This window comes from Salarias fasciatus, chromosome 18, assembly GCF_902148845.1.
Source record: "Salarias fasciatus chromosome 18, fSalaFa1.1, whole genome shotgun sequence".
NCBI classification, from domain to species: domain Eukaryota; kingdom Metazoa; phylum Chordata; class Actinopteri; order Blenniiformes; family Blenniidae; genus Salarias; species Salarias fasciatus.
Window position 1 is genome coordinate 23,133,396 of NC_043762.1, and position 19,815 is coordinate 23,153,210.

The following is a 19,815-nucleotide window of genomic DNA, read 5'->3' on the forward strand; positions in this document are numbered from 1 at the left end:
TAGCCTCGCCTACCACTACCAGAATCAAAGCTCCGCTCGCGAGCTGGATGCTGACAGGCGCGCGCTGCGGTCATCATGCAAAGGTTACATCGTATCCGTTTCAGCCGCCAGTCTCCGCTGCAGCCGCTCCTCCGCGAGACCCGCGCGGCTCGCGACGTGCGACCCGGCGCGTGAAGCCACGCAAACAAACAAACAAACAAAGAAACGACAACGGCTCGGACTCTCAAGCGGCGCGGATCGACCCCGCGGGGCAGGTGTCACACGATGAAGGCTCGTCCGGGACTTCCGCGGTGGGCGGTGAGGGTTAGCGCGCTGGCTCCTCTCGGCGGTAAAGTGGCTTCATGAGTGTCCAAAGTAACAGTGGAAGTGGTGGAAGTTTGGAGGCGACGCCATCTTGGTCGCAGCGCTCCTCGTCCCCAACGACTCCTCAACAACACATAACGGCGACCGCGAAGAGCAAGGAAGGTACCCGTCCAGCTCCGCCCGCCGCCGGCCGCCCCGCACGAAGCCTCCGCGGAGACGCGGCGGAGCGTCCGGGCCACGTCGAGCGAGCGCTTGTTGAAGTAAAAATGGATGTCAAGTTCAGGGATGCCGTGAATCGAAGCCAAGCGGCAGCTGTCAGTGGAGCGATGGCCGGTGTGGAGCAGCGACCGGGGCTCGCAGCGGCTCGAGGCGCCGCTCTCCCCGGCTGAGCCGCTGCTGTCCCCCGGCTCGCTCTCGCCTCTCTCCCCCGGCTCGCTGTCGCTTCTCGGGATTTGCTGCCGCTCGCCTCGCCGCCGCTCGGGTTCCGTGTCAGGCTGTGACACTCGGTGTCAGCGGCGGCGGCCAGGCCGGGGCTTCAGGGACTCTTGTGCAGGTTTCCAGATTTCTCTCCGTGGTTCTCTGCTGTCATGTGATCTAGCAGTGGATAAGTTGCAGCAGTTAATGGAATCCACCCGAGTGTTAGTAGTTGAACACAAAACATTAAACTGAAATATGCATGCAGCTGCGGTGTTTACTTGGTGGCTCCAGCTTTGAACTGCGCTGTAATTACTGACCAGATGGCATCTTTCAGGAATGAATCTTCTTGAGATTCGCAGCAGTGACATGGTAATAGACAGAAATAACGGTGATATGCAGTCCCTGCTGTACTGATCAATTAACCCAAATCACTCTGTCCTGAGATAACCTCTGCTCGGCCTGCTTTTATAAAGGCCATTATGCCTTTTAAGGAGCCCCTGCCAGCAGCCATGTAAAGAGGACAGTCAGGAAATGTCCAATCAGGAAACAAACACAGGCAGCAGGCAGCTGATCTCTCCCTGGAAGCACATCCTTCAGGCCTAGTCGGACATTATGTTTGTGTCGTTTTCTGCATATTGTGGGTCTGAGACACAGGTGAGAGGTTCAACTCTCAGATACCAGAGAAGTCTGCTTCAGGACAGACGTGGTTTTCCTGTGAGGCTGGCTGTTACCGTCTCTGCGAGGGACGTTGATGAACTGTATCTGTCTTTTTTAATGATGTGGAGAGATTTCCCCGAGGTCACAGTTGTTGTGTTCAGTCGGTGAGGCGGCTTTGAGTGTAACTAACAACATAACGGACGATTGAAGGTTTCCATGTTGACAGACGTTTCTCTCTCTCCTGGTGTTTTTCTTCATTGAGCAGTGCGGTACCGTTCATCTCTCTATGAAGTTGCCTTTTTGGAGCTCACATTCCAGTTAATGTAGATCTATATTTCTATTTTTACTCTCTAATCCTGTCCCCGACGCGTCCTCTTCCTCTTTCCTTGCGCTCATTAAGATGTTTTCCAGTACTTTTGCCACAGGAAGTCCTTTTTGCTTGAACTGTCCGTACAGACGTAATGATGATACCACCTAATTCACTCTGCTGAAATGCGTCCCGCCAGGCCCCATGGAGGAGCTGCACAGCCTGGACCCCCGGAGGCAGGAGCTGCTGGAAGCCCGGTTCACCGGCGCCGTCAGCGGCAACACGGCAGGCAGCACCGGGAGCACCAGCGGCGGCGCTAAGGTAACAAACCTGCAGCCTCCATTTTGCAAGACGTCGAACACAGACGGTCGATCCAGGACTTAAACGGCCCCGTGACTCCTTCTGACTTACACCTCCTGTTGTTTTACTCTTTAGCAGCTGGAAAGCTGCATTTTGACGAGAACACAAACCTCTCTGTGGGTTTGTGTTGAGGAGGGAGCAGGATTATTTTGATGCCAGGAATATTAAAAAAATGGATGTCAGAGGGAAACGTTACAGTCTTCCTAAAAAGGATTGCGCGCCCCTGGTAATGTTTGTGTAGTGGAACAAGGCCAAGTGGCACACCTTAAAACTGAAAGTCTGGATTCCTATCAAACGTGGCAGGCCAGAGGCTGCCGGTTAACGTTGTGACGTTAACGCCCCCGCTGGCCTTTTCTCTCTTCATTTGTCCTCTTTACGTGTTTTTTCAGGGTCTGGCCAACGAGTCCTCTAATCACAGCTACGGCAGCCTGGGCTCGTCGAGTGACAAAGAGTCGGAGGTAAAGCCTCGCACACGCTCGTTATTTCCATTGGTTTTAGGAAAAGGGGTTTGCACATTTCCTCATTGTCTCCCTGCTCGGCCCACTCTCTTCTCTTCTCTTCTCTTCTCTTCTCAGAGCTCTGATCTGAAGAGAGGGAGCTCCCCTGCCTACTCAGTATGTACTGTCTCTCCCGCTGCTCTTTCCTGCTTTGTTAGGTAAAACACCAGGGACTCATGCTTCTCTTTTCTCCTCTCTCTCTCTTCATATCAATTCTCAGACCCCAGAGAAGAAGCATTCTGAGTCGTCCAGAGGGAGGAAGAGGAAAGCTGACACCTATTCAGAGAGTAGTCAAGGTGATGTGGGCACTGTGTTAGGTTTGGTTCAGGAGAACATGAATCACTGATAATGTTGATGAAAACTTATTTCCCTTTTTTTCTATGCAGGAAAAACTTCGACACGTGGACCGAAGATAAGCGACTACTTCGATGTGAGTATTACAGGACCTTCAGCTGCTCCAGTACTTTACGACAGCCGTCACACTGAAACATGAACTCAGCTTTATTATCTGTGCAAAGTTCCAGGGTGGGAACGGTTCCAGTCCCGTCCGAGGCCTCCCGACGGCCCGCCGATCTCCGCAGAACTCTCACTCCGGCCCCGGCTCAATTGTAAGCGTTTCGGACCCGGCCTGGCCGAGGGTTTTCCAGAGGTTGCTGGCATTAGGTGGATGTGTCTCTGTATTTTCACCGCTGCGTTTAAATGTGCTTTTCTGTTCATAGATCCGGCAGAACAGCTCCTCTCCCACCAGTCTGTTATTCGGGGATCCCAACCCCAAAGCCTCCTCCAGCAAATGTGTCCAGGTGTGCGTACTGCGCAGAAGAAACACCTTCAGCGTTCAGGTTTTATCACTGGAGTGGTGCGCTGTGCACGTCTGACTGACACCGCCTCTCCGGCTTTCTCAGACGGAACTGACGGGCCTGAAACTCGCCGCCCTGGAGAGCAATAAGAGTCTGGACCTGGAGAAGAAAGAAGGACGCATTGATGACCTGCTCAGGGTGAGCCGGGGAGCTGCATCTCTGTAGGAGCGCAGGTCGTCGTGCATTCTGTGTGTTACCACCACTCCACAGAAACTTTGATTCTGTGTTTTTATTCGTCAGGCAAACTGTGACCTGCGGAGGCAAATCGACGAGCAGCAGAAGCTCCTGGAGAAATACAAGGAGAGACTCAACAAGTGCATCACCATGAGCAAGAAGCTGCTCATAGAGAAGGTGTGGCTTCGTTATGCTGTGTGCTGGGGCAGTCAGGAGTGAATGTCATGAATCAGCATCATGTCTGCAGCAAACCGCCGTCCAAGAGCGCCAGCCATAAGCCGTGTGCTGCAGAGACCCAGGCCGTTAACAGAAGGCTGTTAGGTCCTGGAAAGCATCCGTACAAGTGTGTGTTTTTAAAATAGATTTACAGTTTTATTCTGCCGTCACAGACGGGATGATGGGAGAGTCGAGCATGACTTTCTTCAGCGGTTGGCCTCGGTTCAGACTCTTATCTCAGCCGCCGAGTCACTTTGCCGTTTGTCACCTTCTCAGTAAAGATCAGCCCCAAAGCTGCCTTTCGTGGCAGAACAGTTGAAGTTTCCCTGAAACTACATCTGGTGTGAATTAAACTTCACGGGCGTTTCTGTCCAGGTGTCAGGCCGATGTTCTGTGGTGTTTCAGCTTTCGTGGTTTATAAACAACACGCAGAACCTTTATTTCATGGTGTGTTTGTGGTGGCGGGCCATGTCCTCAGAGCACACAGGAGAAGCAGTCCTGCCGTGAAAAGAGCATGCAGGACCGCCTCCGCCTCGGCCACTTCACCACCGTCCGCCACGGAGCGTCCTACACCGAGCAGTGGACTGACGGATACGCATTCCAGAACCTGATCAAGTGAGAAACCCCGCCAAACGACCTCCTCCTCTCCATTGCTGCTTCATTTTGTGAAATATGTGGATATTCTGACGTCCAGGAGCTACATACGGTGCTGGTTGTCTGCTTGGTCATCCGTTGTCTCCTTGGCTGTGCTTCGTCCTCTTTAGGCAGCAGGAAGGCATCAACCAGCAGAGAGAGGACATCGAGCGCCAGAGGAAGCTGCTGGCCAAGAGGAAGCCTCCCAACCCCGCCTCCCCCTCGCTGTCAGTGGCCTCCACCTCCGAACCCAAGCAGCGCAAAACCAAGGTGGTCAACGGAAACGACTCGGACCCCTTCCTCAAGCCGTCTCTGCCCCAGCTGTGAGTGCAGCGACGGAAACCCCTGCTGAGGGAAGGAGCTTTCGAGGGTGTGGCGAGCTGACTGGTGTGTTTGTGACAGGCTGACCCTCGCCGAGTATCACGAGCAGGAGGAGATCTTCAAGCTTCGCCTTGGACACCTGAAAAAGGTCAGTGAGGAAGCATGGGCGAGGGCTGAGCGTGAGGGTCGCCGGGTCAAACGGCATCACATCACAAACTCCAGACGGCTTCACAGCGTGAGCACGGTGTAACCGTGTCCATTTCCGGTGGCGTTTGCAGGAGGAGGCGGAGATCCAAGCCGAGCTGGAGCGGCTGGAGCGGGTGAGGAACCTTCACATCAGAGAGCTGAAGAGGATCAACAACGAGGACAGCTCCGCGTGAGTGAGCCAGCACGCCGCACAACCGCTCACTCTGAGGGTCAGGACTGCAGCAAGTAGCCAGGACTCCAGCAAGTAGTCAGGAAGTAGTCAGGACTCCAGGAAGTAGTCAGGACTCCAGCACAGCACCGGCCCGTGCTTGTTATGCGCCCCAGACGAGCCCCAGTCGAGCGCCCTCATTCACCGGGGGTGCCCACATGTAGCATCGGAGCAGTGCGGAGGCGGCCGGAGACTGCAGCCGCCACCTCACATGCGCCCCCCCCTGTCCGCTGCGCCCCAGACAGCCACCTACTTCTCCTGTCCCCTCACTGCTGTCCCCTCTCTGCTGTCCGCTGGCAGGTTTAAAGACCACCCCACTCTGAACGAGCGCTACCTCCTGCTGCACCTGCTGGGCAGAGGCGGCTTCAGTGAAGTGTACAAGGTATGTCTGAGCGTCCGTCTGTCCTCTGCTGTCTCTGTCTTTGTGTGGAGGAAACAAAGAGAGTGTGTGTGTGCGTGTGCGTGTGTGTGCGTGTGCAGGCTTTCGACCTGTTTGAGCAGCGCTATGCAGCTGTTAAAATCCACCAGCTCAACAAGAACTGGAGAGAGGAGAAAAAAGAAAACTACCACAAGTAGGTCTACCTTCTCACACACACACACACACGCACGCACACACACACACACACACACACACACACACGCACACACACTCAAACCAAAGATTGGACCCACAGAGGAAGTGTCCTCTCGGCCTGACGCCTCTTCCCTCTCAGGCACGCCTGCAGGGAGTACCGGATACACAAGCAGCTGGACCATCCCAGAATAGTCAAACTCTACGACTACTTTTCTCTGGATACTGACACGTGAGTGACCTCTGACCTCTGCCTGCTGGTGGCCTGCTGGGCTCCCGTATCCTGGTTTATTTTAAACTGTGGGTTAGAGGGTTGGAGGGGTTTCAGTCTCAGTCCAGAGTGTTTAGGTGAATTATTTGTGCTGACAGATTAGAAAGAGCGAACGGCGGATGACGTTCTCAGGAAGATGTATTTAGGGTCACTGGTGGCTTCCATTTGATTTGTGAGCTTAAACTTTGCATTGTGAGCTGCAGCCGCTGGAACTTGAGGCGAGTTGAAGGAAATGGCGGCCAGCGGCGCGCCCAGCCGCACAACGCTGCCTGTTTGCTCAAGTAAACAAATTTGGCTGCAGTGTAAACATTGGTCTTGGCTGTCCTCATCCTCCAGGACCCGGCTGAGCTTTGCCTCCACGCTGAGGTTCTCTCAGGTCCTGACCTCCCAGGAGACCGTGTGCTCTGAGTTCTCCACGCCTCTCTCTCTTGGCAGGTTCTGTACGGTGCTGGAGTTTTGTGAAGGAAATGACCTGGACTTCTACCTGAAGCAAAACAAGCTGATGTCGGAGAAGGAGGCTCGCTCCATCGTCATGCAGATCGTCAGCGCCCTGCGCTACCTCAACGAAATCAAACCTCCCATCATTCATTACGACCTCAAGCCCGGTGCGTCCGAGTTCTCGTCCTCAGAGCAGGGTGCGGGGAATCGGTCTCAATGCTGCTGCCGCTGCTTCTCGCAGGTAACATCTTGCTGGTGGACGGCACCGCGTGCGGAGAAATCAAAATCACTGACTTCGGCCTGTCCAAGATAATGGACGACGATAACTACGGCGTGGACGGGATGGACCTCACGTCTCAGGGAGCGGGGACCTACTGGTGAGAGCCGCTAGCCGCTAGCAGCAGAGGCCCACTTCCTCCCGGCGCTAACGGAGCAGCTCTGTGTCCAGGTACCTTCCTCCAGAGTGCTTCGTGGTGGGAAAGGAGCCTCCCAAGATCTCCAACAAGGTGGACGTCTGGTCCGTGGGAGTCATCTTTTTCCAGTGCCTCTACGGACGCAAGGTACGGCACTGCTGGTGGCGCCGAGTGGCTCAACGCACGAGTCCAGGGCTGAGGCAGGGTGTCCGTCCAACGCAGAGAAAGGCAGAAAAAGACGGCAGATAGAGACACAAGTTTTGTTTGTTTGTCTGCTTCTGATTGATGGCTGTAGCACACTCCTCATGGAACACAGATGCTGAGGGGTTTCATGTTGTGTTTCTGCAGCCGTTTGGTCACAATCAGTCGCAGCAGGACATCCTCCAGGAAAACACCATCCTCAAAGCCACAGAGGTCCAGTTCCCCGCAAAGCCGCAGGCCAGCACGGAGGCCAAGGTAACGCTCTCTCTCTCTCTCTCTCACACTCACACACACACACACACACACACACACCACACTGCACTGGGAGGCAGGTGTTTCCAAACCGCCCTCAACAGTAAAACTCACTTCCCCGAGTGGTTGGAGGAAGTTTCTACTGCCAGATGAACCTGAAGGCAGCGTTGCGGTGGTGGAGTCGCGCCGTCCTCTGGTAGTTTTCTGATGGTCTGATGTTCCTGAATCTGAGGGAGAGTGGCGGTGCGATGTAGAAGCTTCTGAGAGGGACTGAAGGTGAACAGTCGCAGTTGAGGAAGTGTGGTTTCTTCTCTCTGCGTCCTGCTGCGGTACATCGCATGAAAAATCAACGGACAGCGATCCAGGCTCCCGTCCTCTCAGGAGGCGGTCTGAGCTTCTCTGGATCAGTAGTTGGTGTCTGCAGACCGGCGCCCTGGTCTCTGTACGGTGTAGCAGGGCTGTTCTGACGCTGTAACGTCACACTGATTTGAAGTGAAGCCTGCCCCAGTGAAAGGCCGGGTCCCTCCATACGTCCCGTTTCCCACAGTATTCGGTTTTAGTCCAGTCACGCCACGGCGCCGTGTGTGCCGGAGCAGAGGGGACGGTCTCTGGCCGTCGGGGTGTTGAAGACCCTGAATCCCCGGCTGCTCCCGGTGGTCCGGCCGCTCTGCTGAACCCGTGAAGGAGACGCAGACGGCCGAGCTGCCGCCGTGCTTCATGTCCATTAAACGTCCTCTGTCCCCCGCAGGCGTTCATCCGGCGCTGTCTGGCCTACCGGAAGGAGGACAGGTTCGACGTTCACCAGCTGTGCTCGGACTCCTACCTCCTCCCTCACATGAGGCGCTCCAACTCGTCCGGCTCGCTGCAGCCTTCGGCCTCGGCGCTGCCGGCCTACTGACCGGCGGACCGGCAGCCGGAGCACCGGGCCACAGGAGCATGGACGCCCATTCTTCTTTCTTTAGTTTGTCTCCCGAAGCGGTTGGATGCGTTCGCAGCCGAACAGAATAAAAGAGGGAGAAGCCTCGACTGGCTCGGCTCGGAGGAAGGATGGGAAGGCATGGGTGCAGAGAAAAGAAGCTTCCGGATGTGCTTTTGGACTGAATCACCCTGTTCGGAGACTTTACCGCAGCGCAGGACCCCCTGGACGGCCTGTCCAGGCCCGCCTCTCGTAGCCCCACCTTTATCCACGTGAACAGGCTCGGCGGCGGACGAGGGCCGTCCTGACAGCGAGGTCTGTTGACGACCTGAAGTGAGACGGCAGCGAGCGGGGGTGCAGCGGCCTGAATCCACCGCTGAAGCCTGGCCTTCCCCTCACTCCTGATCTGCTCTCCTCCACTTTTTAAACCACTTGGTTTAAAACAAGAGAAACAAAATCCAGATGGAATTTCTGGGGTTGGTTTGCACTTCTGATCCAGATCTCGTTCAGGCGGTCCCAGATCCAGCATGAAGAACCAGAGTGGACTCGTCCTCGCTCCGCCGCCGTCGCCTCGTCTCTCCAGATCTTTCTTAGGTCTCAAAGCAATTCAGGTCTCCAGAACGGGGATCTTCAGTCTGTCTTAATCCACTGTCAGTTTGGTTCAGGGTGCGGAGAAGAGGACTTTGACTAGTAGAAGCTTGATCGGCTGTTACTGTAGTGCAGACGCCTCCTCCGCCGCAGGATTCGTTCTAGTTTATGTGCAGGAGACATTACGACGTTAGCAAATATATAATGAGGCTTTTCCTGCTTCTGTCTCTGATTCATTTGTGTGAAAGCTGCTCCGTCTGCTGCTATAAGTGTTGCTTTTAGTTTATGAGCGATTCTCCCCTCGCCTCTGAGCTTCTGTTTTCCTGACACCTGCTGTGCTGCTCCAGGAAATGCAACTCATCCTCCTTTCAGCCCTTCTGTCTTTTTTTTTTTTTTTTTTTAAAAAGCTTTATTTGTTTGTGGAAAAAGTCTAACAGATCTAAGGCCGGGCGGCGTCCCGTACCGGTCTGCCTGCCAGGAGTGGGTTCCTGCACCCAGACGTCAAAATGCTAAATCCTCATGTTGTCATCCTGTAAATAAACCTCTTACCTGTACGCTGTCCTGACGTTTCACGCCCTCTACAAGCTTGATCGCGGCAGTGTTAGAAACGAGCGGCGCCGCCGTCAAGGTGCGTGGCGCTTCACAGGAAGTCATCAGTGCAGCGTGGCCGATAGGCCCCGCCCAGGGTCGTGATGTGAGCAGAGAGGATGCTGGGAGGATCCAAGCCTTTCACCAGCTTCATGTTTAAACCACAGAAGGATCACTGTCTTCTGAGACGAGAAGGAAAGCAAACAGCTCCTAACAGACCATCGTTCTTTGAAGCAGTCAATTTAACTCAAGTTTTAGCTGTTTGGTGTTTGAACAAGGAGCAGCGTGTCGACTTTCTGTCGGTGTTTCTCTCAAAGCTGCACAAACCAGGAGCTTGAACCAAGACGTCTCAACTGTCCAGGTCTTCAGCAGCTCCTTTAGTCGCCGCGCTTACAGACTGTAGTTCATACATCTTCTGTCCCACTGCAGCTTTGTATATTCACTCATCTTTACAAGTCTTACGTACTAATTTAAAATGTAAACGAGAGTACACACACACACACACACGGCAGCCTGTAAAAGTCATTTGGCTTTATTGCTCTCACTGTGCATTCTGTTACTGACACCGCTTCACTTCCACTGCCGAAGATGTGCTCTGTATCTGAGAACCTGGCGGCCACAGCAGCAAGCAGCTCAGACGGCCTCCGCCTCGCCTGGCTGCTGTTCAGAAGAGACGTATAAAGGGACTAATCCTTTCAAAAACACAAGAAGGTGCAAAATAATGTCAACTCATTCATTGGGTGGAAACACTCATACGCTAACTTCAACAGAAATCCATACAGTGAAATCAATCTACTGGTCAGCGCAGGGCTACGTGCTAATAATGAAAAACTTACATGTTAAAGCTTAAAAAAAAAAAAACCGGAAAAAAAAGGTTAACCAGGAAGAATTTAACTCCTAACACAGAAGCGCATCCCGACGTCTTCCAGTTCGACCATGAAGAGACTTCTACGTTGGAATAAGAGGTCACACGTTCTGCTCCTGTTTGACCAGGGAGCTTCTATCGCTTCAGTTTATCGGCCGGCGGCTTCACGCACGGAGGAAACCGAAGCGCTTCCAGATCAGAGGGGTTTATCCGGGACGGTCTGCAGAGCGGAGCTCGTCTTCCTCAGGCAGGTCCGTCCTGCCTCCCAGCACGCTGACCTCTGGCCTGACGATCTGTCTGACTGTCCCTCTGGGCCAAATAAATACAAACGAAACGGAAAGACAGATGGGGGAAGAGAAACCGGGGGTGTTTAGCTTGGTGGCCAGAGGACTCTTCTCTCCCCGCGTTAGGAAGACGTTAGCGACGTTTCCGTCGCGGCCGCCGAGTCGCCGGCGTTTGTGGAGACCGCTTCGGTCGGGGCTGCGGCGGCGGGGTCCTCGGCCTCCGCCGTGACTGTGACCGACGCCTGGGGGGCGGCGGCGGGCAGGAGGGGCTCCGCCCCCTGAGGGAGGAGGGGGGCCAACTGGGAGGGCAGCATGGCCGGCAGAGGGGGCAACGGCAGACCGGTCAGGCTGAGAGGCGGGAGTGAAGCCAGAGGAGGAACTGCTGGAGAGAAGACCGGCTCAGGATACAGCCTGGAGTGTGTCACAGCTCTGAGTGTGTGTGCTCGCTCACCTGCTCCCACTGCTGGCGGCAGCATGCCGGCACCGGCGCCGGCTAGCGACACGGCACTGAGGTCTGGGAGGGGCAGGTTCAGGTTGGGGAGGTTGGCGAGTGGAGGTAATCTGGCTGGGAGGGGCATCAGGCCTGCAGGCGCACATCACACCACATGAGATGTACAGCTCCCGGGCAGTGGGCGGAGTCAGTGTGGTTCCGGGCCAATGAGAACACACCCACCTGGTATCGTGGTGGCCGGGGTGAAGCCGTCGGTGGCCGGATTCAGCGGAGTGAGGGGCGAGAGGGACGGGGCGGCGGAGGAGGGGAGCAGTGGGACGGTGGGCAGACCTGCGGAGACGAGAGGAAAACGTCGCTCAACGCGTTCAGACGGGATTCTCCTCCAGACGCGAGGACGGACAGATACCCGTCTGCAGCTCGGCGGGCACGGCGGGGCCCATCGACAGCTTCGCCAGGGAGTCTTCGAGGCCAGAGGGGAGGACGGGGGCAGACGGAGGCGGCGTCACCGCTGAGAGCTGCACCTGAACATGAGAGCGAGGCGGACAAGGTCACAGTCATTAAAACGGGCAACTAACTCTCATGGAAAGCATTGCTCCACGTCTGCCCAGCATGCTTTGCTGCATTCATAATGAGGATCTTTGCACTCATGTAGAATATGAACGGCTGAAAAAAAGAGAGGACTAAAACTTTGTTCAATGCCGTGTCGACGCTCACGCTGCATACCGATGGAAGGTTGGCAGACGCCGTATGAATTCAGAACAAAGCCTTTTGGTTTGAGGGTCAGACGCTGAGTGAGAAACAGCTGCTGGACGGCTCATCGCTGCTTTCTTCAGAAAGCACTTTCGTATTCAAGCAGCACGTCAGGACTGCTGGGATCAGCAGTTTACTGTGGGTGGTGTATTTAACCAGTGTGTAGGATGTGTGTCTGTCCTCGCCTCTGTGAATCCGTCCTTCAGTGGACTGACGGGCTCGCTGCACGAGTTTCCGGGGAAGACGATCTTCTTCCCTTCCTCAAACGGCCGGGTGGGAATCCTGTGGAGGTAACCGTATCCGATCCCACAGCCGAGACTGGAAAGACGAAACCACAACTTTAAAAGCTTAACCCGACACGAGGATCCTGAGACTTCAGTTCCTCTTTATCTGCCAGCATTTGGAGAAAAAACAGAAGATAATGAGCAGAAAACAGTTTTGCAGTTTGATTCAAAATAAACAAAACTCGACCCTCCTCTGGTCAGAGCGGAAACTGGTGCTAAAGCGGCGAGCGGTGTGCTACCTGCCCTCTCCTCCCCAGGCGCTGTTGGGAGTGATGACCACCTCCCGGCAGTTGTCGGTGTCGGTGTTGTAGACGTAGAGCTTCAGGCCCTTCCCCTCGTGGCTCTCGATCAGGGAGAAAAGGTCCTCCGACTGCGGATCGTCACAGTCATCAACCACAGACGTAGGACGGACCGCAGCCCGAGAAGAGCCGGTCGCTCACCTCGTTCATGACGGTGTCTGCTCCGATGATGTAGTCCGTGTGCGGCCGCAGGCCCGCGAGGGCCGCTGGAGAGTTGGGTTCCACCTCCTGATGCACAGAGTGATCAAACCACTGCTGGATCAAGCAGTAAAGCGGGATCCTGCCGACGCTCGTGCTCGGCTACTTACCAGCACATGCCAAACGTTTTCATTGGCTCCCTCGAAACTGCAGAAGCGAATCGAGACACCGAGCAAGCCCTGGCCGCCCCACATGGTGCTGGGCGTGACCGTGGACTCCCGCAGCTCCAGGGTCTTGGAGGAGTAAACCAGCATCTTGACTGGTTTCTCCACGCTGGCCTTCAGCAAGTCCTTCAAAGTGTCATTGTCCTTATTCTGAAGAAAATGGGAAAGAAACAGAAAGAAGGCGTGATCGCTGGAAGGCTGCACAAAATATATCATCATCATGATCGTCAAAAACATTCTTAATAAACATATAACCACAGGAAGTGCACATGGTGCTGTGGATTTGAAGTGTTGCATTAGATCAGACCAGGTGGCCACGGGCCAGAAGTAATGAGCACCGAAATAAAGGAAAAGTTACACACAAAAAAAACAGCAAATTAATCTTCTGGATGAATTTCAGTCTAATAAGAGAAAGAGCCCGTTATTTAGAGAAGACTAACATCAAATCGCCCACATTTCTTTTTCTACTCAACATAACGGTTAAATGACGTCCAGGTGGCTCCACCTTGCTCACTCGCTGCCTGACTCACCAGTCTGGTGTTGTTGATGGAGACGATGAAGTCAAAGAAAGGCTCCAGTCCTGCTCGGTGTCCAGGCGAGTTCTCCTGAACCTGCAGAGAGAAGAGGATGATGAGGATGAGGATGAAGGCTGGACTGACGGTCAGTCTGGAGCGTTCGGCGAGATGAGCTTCACACGCCACAGCACCACCAAAGGCGGCGTATCAGGGCGGGTCTGATCTTCAGAAAGAAGAAACAGGGCGGGTCTGTTGTCCTGCGGATCCCACATCTCAAAGTACAGCAAGAGTTAGAGAGAAGTACTTCATTCGTCCCAGAGAGAAGTTCTTGTTAACGGTTACTGGAACAGAAGTTAGCATTTTAAAACTAAGACGTAATTTTATTTATTATACACACCAATCATTCAAAGGTGAAACTATTTACTATCACAAATAAAAGGAAGACAAAAGGAAAAAATTAAAGCGAGGTAACAATTATTAAACACATTACCATTAGTGCTTTCTTAAGTTTTGGGGCATTTTACTCCTCAAATGCAGTTTTACACATAACTCATTAACATCTACCTACATATAATGGCTAACAAGCTAAATCTTTGAACAGAAGAAAAAGACCATATTTATGCCTGCATTTATCAGCTGGGACCTCTGTAAGCTGAAGGGCTTGACTCGATCCCACAGTAGGGTTTTCATAGTTTTGCCTGAGAGCTGTTACAGTACTTGATGGTGGAGGCAACACTTCCTGCAGCAGCAGCAGCTCATATTTGCAGTACGAAGAAGAGTCAATAAGAGGAGAGTCGGCCAGTTTGGAGCTTTATCGGTGCGGAATAGACAGAAATGTGACGATTCCCTGTTGACCAGCAGCAGACAGCTCGAGTAAAGAGGAGCATCGCAGATTGATCAAGGAGGGACTGTATGGTAGAACAGGCTCAGCAGCTGTCATTCAGCCCGGGAGCTCCAGGGAGCTCCAGCTAGCTCCAGTTAGCCACAGCAGCTGCAGGAGAAACAGCTAAAGCGCCACATCCGTCTGAAACAGCCAGTTCTCCACAGGCTCTCCCGGAGGCCCCGGCGGGCATCCCCGGCCTCTCGTAGCTAGCATCCCCGGCCTCTCCTCAACACAGCCCCGGCTAAGCTAAGCTAACGCTGCCGAGCAGGCTTAGGGGAGAACGCTCACCCGGAGGACGTGGTAGCCCTCGGAGCCTCCTCCCGGTATCTCCACGCTCTGCGAGCCCCCCATGCCGTCGCTCCTCTGCAGCCCTTCGGGTGTTTTGGCGGCCGGTCGTCCCTCCGGAGAGCAGAGTTACCTGAACGCCACACACCGGGTACACGTCGCCAGACGACTAGTTGTCAGTGCGCGTGCGCCATGACGTGGCAGGAAGTAGCTCCTTTTCCCGGGCCGTCAAGTTCCTGACGCCTCCCGACAGATCGGTTTTATCGAAATAACTCCAAAACAGCACAGCCTGAGTACTTTTAACCTCACAGACACCCCAACACGCAGACAAAACAGAAAATACCCTCAAACTGAACAGGATCGGTGGTGGGGGGTGGGGGGTTCATAAAATTCCAGATTCGTCCCTAATTAAAGTAGGTCCTGCAGACACACTAAACAGCTCAGTACTTAAACAACTGAGGTCAGTAAACAACTGTGGTTCTGAAATGTCAGTAAAGACCCATACTCAATGATTAAATACTACGAGTCATTTTATTGATTTAAATGGCATACAGAGAGCTATAAAGACATGAGTGAAATTAAGATTTTCAGTTTTTTTTTTCAAGAAATCAACCCTTCAAACTCAGGCTAGGGGTAAACGTCTGATTGTTTTGTACTCAGCAGTGAAAAATGAGATGATCCTGTGAATTTCATGCCTTTAGCTGTTATATTTCAAGAATTATGGCAATGTGAATTACCTACCAGAATGACGGCCATCCATTGTAGGCCTAAACCTACCCCCATATATTGGGGTGTGAAAGCAAAATGCATACACAGATTACAGAAAGCCTGTTTCCTACCCTCCTTTGGGACCTCATGGCACACACAGACTAAATATGGTGGAAATCAAAGGTGGTGCTGCTGGAAGTTTTTGGGATATTGGTTGATTTGACATGGAATGACCCAATACACAAAGCAGACTAGAACGTAGTAGAATAGAACATACTTCGTGTTTTCCCAAGGTTTCCAGCAGCTCACAAGATGAAATAAACAAGTAAATAAAAATACAGATTTACAGTTAGAATCATAATAAATAAATTAAACTCAGAGAGGCAGTCACATAGAATGAAAAAAGCAAACAGATGGTGACACATGTAGAAAGAGAAAAACCCTAAACCCTAAACCCCTACAATTAGGACAGTTAACAAAACTAAAAACTAAGCTAATTATACAGTAAAGTATAATTTGCTTAGTTTTCAGTTTTATTTAGGATAATAAAATTCCCCTTTCCAAGTTTACCCAGGCAGGAAATGACAAGCAGCCACATGAGGGCACTCAAGGAGCTTTTGTGGGTCAAAGGTCATGTTCAGGGATCAACAGTGGAGACCTGTCCGCTGCAGGGATCAATGCCAAATGCACAGAATTCACAGAAAAGGCTTAACAGAGGTGACAACACCAAATAAAGAGGCTTAATATTTTCATACACCTGATATCATGCAACATCAAAAACATGCAAATCCAATGTACTGCTGGAGTGTTAACATTTTATTTAGTCACTGCGATATTAGAAAAGACAAGCTATCTGAGTTTAAATACAAGAATGTAACATTAGAAAGGAGAAAACGGAAGGAAAAGTCTGTCAGGAGTCAGGACATAATAAAATGATCAGTAAACACAAACAACTTTGAACAAAGTCAACTGCAGAAGGAATCTGAGGTTTCAGCTACCGCCTCTTTTTTTTTCTACTTCAGCTCAATTAAAAAAAAAAAAAATATTTGCCGTTGAAATATCCAGTTTGACTGAACCAAGCTTCTAATTCAACCTCAAGAAATTCTAATAACTGCCTGAGTCAGGCATAACTGGTTTGACAGTTAAACTTTTTTTTTTTTAGCAGCGTTTGTTTTCATAGTTACCAAGATTATGAGTTTCATGACCTAAAAATAAATGTTGAAGATTATCAGTTAAACATGAAGTATACATGGAATCAAGCTCTCAGCATGTCACTGAGAGCTTTGAATTTTATTTCTCACATAATGCCGGATCTCACATCCAGTATTATATTTGTATTTTTTTTAGGTTTCCTCACAAACGATTCATTTCACTGAATATCAGCTGCATGCTCTTCCTGTCGGGCCAAACACACTGCGCACATGCAAAGTGAATCTGTTCCGAAATCTATGCAAAACAGTTCTTGAACGACACACAACATAACACCAGCTTAATGCTTATTTTACAAAGTCAACTGGCCTCTTTCCAACATATTTACTTCTAGGCTATATTTAGTGGGCTGTAAAGAACTTTTGAGGTATTAAAATGTGCTGTGTGTAACGCAGCTTTTCTTTTCACTCACAACCCACGAGAGCCAGAGGGCAAAGCTTTTAAAAGCATTAGGAAAGAGAGCTTCTCACTCTGAATAGATGCTGCTGTTCTCAGGACACTGCTGCCCACTCAGGTTCTTCAAGTTATGTAGGTGACGGAGGTTTCACAACCAGAAATGCTCAAAGCTGCAGTGGAGGTGAAATGTTTAACAGGTTAATCACCTGTGATCCTGGGTGTTGACTCTCTTTTGTCTGGTTGGAGTTGATGTTTTTATTCTTGCCTGTGAAAACCAACCACAACGTTTGACCACATTTATTAGCACATTATCTGTGTTTATGTTTGATGCTGTCAGAAGGTTGAATTTACAGTTTAAATTCCCTCAGTAGAGCTGTGAGTCCGCTCGGTCAGCTGTCAGTGCCCTCATGTTTTCTCTGTGAAGACAGAGGAAAGAAACATCACATCAACGTTTCAGAACCGTCATGAGACAAGAAGTTGGGCCTGGATTCATCTGCATGGAGTTTGCATATTCTCCCTGAATGCATGTTCTCTCTGGGTTCTCCAGTTTCCTTCCTCAGTTCGACTGGTGGCAAACTGGTGACATTAAACATTATGATGTGTGAGTGCCACTTAAGTTGGGTGAAGTAGGATATAAAAGATAGATGGATGTCATTTTACAGACCTGCTTGGAATATAACAAACAAAACTGCTCAATCAGCCATAAACAGCCGTGATCTTGTCTGATATCACAAAGTTTTTCAAACAGCTCTGCTCAAAATTTAAACCAAACTATAAATATTTCCAGGAATGCATTGAGGATTTCCTCTTATTCCTTAAAGTCCAGGGATTCAAACTCGCGGTCCTTCCAGGGTGTTGAATAAAAGAAGAATCAGAAAAGACTTAAAATGCTCTTCATGATCATGATACAGTCTGCAGAGATATTGGACAATTCCTCCTTTTCAGTTCAGACAAGATAAATATACAATATAAATGTCACAAAGGACCAATATCTAAAAACACCTTTTAAAAAAATATAAGAACGCTCATCCTGGAATTAGAGTGCAGACAGTCTGACCAGCAGATGGCGCTAGCGCCCTAAAAAGGGCCCTGGCGACCAGAGCTGCCTGACATTCAACCTATGAAACCTGCAGCGTCCTAATTTCTTATCAAAATGAGGCTTTAATGGAAAACGCCTGAAATTACTGGCAAGGAATGAATGAATGGCTTTACTTGTATAATGATAAATGAAGCCATTCATTCATTCATTCATTCATTCATTCATTCATTCATTCATTCATTTAAGGAACCGTCTCACGGTCAGAAATGTGACAGAAATTAAGATAAAAAGAAAGAAGGCATTTGACTGTGTGCGTGTGTGTGTGTGTGTGTGTGTGTGTGTGTGTGTGTGTGTGTGTGTGTGTGTGTGTGTGTGTTCTCGTATTTCTATCCTTGTTGGGGCCAAATGTCCCCACAAGGATAGCAAAACGTGGAACGACGTGCCTTGTGGGGACCTTTTTCCGGTCCTAAGTAGGAGAAACAGTGTTTTCTTGACCATGTTGTTGTTACTGAAAAAAGTAAAAGTGCAAAAACATTTCTTTAGGGTTAGGCTTTGTTGTGGTGTGGGTTAGGGTTAGGGTAAGGGTCAGGGTTAGGGGCTAGACATGAATGGGAGTCAATGGACGGTCCCCACGAGGATAGAAATACGAGACCGTGCGTGTGTGTGAGTGTGTGTGAGACCTCATCAATACAATTAACAGTTATTTCTGTGCGCCGTTGTCTCAAAAAGCCAGACAGATTTCCATTTGATAGACTTTATTAAAGATCCTTTGTGAAGAAGGGAAGTTCCGTTAAAGTGCCTGCTGAAAACCTCTGCAGCGTCATCAGAAACCGGACTGATCCTGTGCGAGAGCTGGCCACACATAGTACACACATTACCTTAAATATGATTTATGCATTGTGCCATTAACATGTGGTCCCTAAATACCATAAATACTTTGTTAACTCTTAATATAGAATACACATCCATCCATTTACAATGGAAGAAAAAAGGTGAACATTGTGCAAAGACACGAACAGGAACCTCTGTACAAGATATTCGATTGAGCTCCTGTAACACTGAGAATACAGTAATATGCATTACAATTAATATCATATATTACAGTAAATGCATTGGCGTTTGGACAAACACTGCAATATTGTCTTTCCAGTCTCAAGAAGAGAGTTACATTCTCACATCCCTGTGCTTCTTGCTAAAGTAAAATCCCGGCATAGAGGCTATTAGATTATATAGACTTCATTCTTCATCTCATCAGAAGGCCAACCAGTCAGCTTGAAACATTCAGTCAAAAAGACTCACAATCACAGAAAGAAACACACTATAGAAATTGCATCGCCGTCAAAGGTCAATAGGTAACATTATACAAACATCTAGAATCTTTAATAAGTTATACGTGAAGGACAATGGATTGCTCTGCTCCCAGTTCTCTTTCTTTGGCTGACAAAATCACGATAAATAAACTTTACTCTACGTCTGTGATTACATTTACAAATGTATTACCAGGTAATACACATAAAAATACATACGTTTACAATAAAATACCTGAATCTGCAAACAGTGGAAATGCAATAAATATTAGTTTTTATATAATGACATATTAATAATTTAGCAATGTCAAAAACGCATACGGATATCACATGGTTGCGTGGGACAGACAACGAGCCAGCGTTTCACAAGGTAAAGAATATCTGAGGACACTTTCAAATCTTGATCTTCTATCAGGGGAAAATGCAGACTGTAGCTGAGGAGGAATCTAACTGCTCCCAGTTTACCGACGCTGCACACATTAGCTTATTTCTAACACAGTGCTAGCCTAAAATACATGACGGGATACACTCAGTGTGCCCCACACACACACACACACACACACACACACACACACACACACACACACACAGGTGCACTGAGACTGAATATACGGTATGTCCAGCTGAAAGCAGCAGCGGTTCAGCTGTCGGAGTCTGACAGAGCAGGATGATGATCTCAATGCTCTCCTCTCTCAGTATTTTACTGCGTTCACACACTCTGGTGCTCACACACATGAAAAGACAACACCGGACAAAAAAAATACACACTTGCACACACACGTT

General features: G+C 50.3%; 2 protein-coding genes across 4 annotated transcripts; one reads left to right on the forward strand and one right to left on the reverse strand.

Annotated features, from left to right (window-relative positions):
- Positions 1 to 6: 6 nt before the first annotated feature.
- Positions 7 to 9,361, forward strand: LOC115406168 (serine/threonine-protein kinase tousled-like 1-B). Of its 2 annotated transcripts, XM_030116075.1 has the most exons (22): positions 7 to 465; positions 1,884 to 2,005; positions 2,434 to 2,502; positions 2,620 to 2,658; positions 2,762 to 2,837; positions 2,928 to 2,971; positions 3,060 to 3,149; positions 3,261 to 3,341; positions 3,444 to 3,536; positions 3,639 to 3,749; positions 4,267 to 4,403; positions 4,553 to 4,744; positions 4,824 to 4,890; positions 5,021 to 5,118; positions 5,458 to 5,539; positions 5,638 to 5,729; positions 5,871 to 5,960; positions 6,435 to 6,604; positions 6,679 to 6,814; positions 6,886 to 6,997; positions 7,199 to 7,306; positions 8,052 to 9,361. In XM_030116075.1, exons 1-22 carry the CDS (start codon positions 342 to 344, stop codon positions 8,199 to 8,201), a joined length of 2,283 nt encoding a protein of 760 aa, XP_029971935.1. In that variant the 5' UTR covers positions 7 to 341; the 3' UTR covers positions 8,202 to 9,361. The 2 variants fall into 2 exon arrangements, with proteins under 2 accessions (XP_029971935.1, XP_029971936.1); XM_030116076.1 differs by lacking the exon at positions 2,620 to 2,658.
- A 552-nt stretch (positions 9,362 to 9,913) lies between these two features.
- Positions 9,914 to 14,546, reverse strand: gorasp2 (golgi reassembly stacking protein 2). 2 transcript variants are annotated; one of them, XM_030116078.1, is made up of 10 exons: positions 14,377 to 14,546; positions 13,221 to 13,301; positions 12,637 to 12,840; positions 12,470 to 12,556; positions 12,269 to 12,399; positions 11,931 to 12,063; positions 11,402 to 11,516; positions 11,218 to 11,325; positions 10,996 to 11,127; positions 9,914 to 10,923 (listed from the first exon to the last, which is right to left on the reverse strand). In XM_030116078.1, the coding sequence occupies exons 1-10, from the start codon at positions 14,437 to 14,439 to the stop codon at positions 10,667 to 10,669; spliced, it is 1,311 nt and encodes a 436-aa protein (XP_029971938.1). In that variant the 5' UTR covers positions 14,440 to 14,546; the 3' UTR covers positions 9,914 to 10,666. The 2 variants fall into 2 exon arrangements, with proteins under 2 accessions (XP_029971938.1, XP_029971937.1); XM_030116077.1 differs by having other exon boundaries at positions 9,914 to 10,926.
- Between the last annotated feature and the right edge of the window lie 5,269 nt (positions 14,547 to 19,815).

What these genes read in the sequence shown, in the direction of transcription:
- LOC115406168 (XM_030116075.1), top strand. Translation starts at nt 342, where the DNA reads ATGAGTGTCCAAAGTAACAGTGGAAGTGGTGGAAGTTTGGAGGCGACG. An exon ending in GCATTGATGACCTGCTCAGG is followed by an intron (nt 3,537 to 3,638) that starts GTGAGCCGGGGA and finishes TTTATTCGTCAG; the next exon opens with GCAAACTGTGACCTGCGGAG. An exon ending in AGGCCAGCACGGAGGCCAAG is followed by an intron (nt 7,307 to 8,051) that starts GTAACGCTCTCT and finishes TGTCCCCCGCAG; the next exon opens with GCGTTCATCCGGCGCTGTCT.
- gorasp2 (XM_030116077.1), bottom strand. Translation starts at nt 14,439, where the DNA reads ATGGGGGGCTCGCAGAGCGTGGAGATACCGGGAGGAGGCTCCGAGGGC. An exon ending in GCCTGGGGAGGAGAGGGCAG is followed by an intron (nt 12,064 to 12,268) that starts GTAGCACACCGC and finishes TCGTCTTTCCAG; the next exon opens with TCTCGGCTGTGGGATCGGAT. An exon ending in GCCCGCCGAGCTGCAGACGG is followed by an intron (nt 11,326 to 11,401) that starts GTATCTGTCCGT and finishes TCGTCTCCGCAG; the next exon opens with GTCTGCCCACCGTCCCACTG.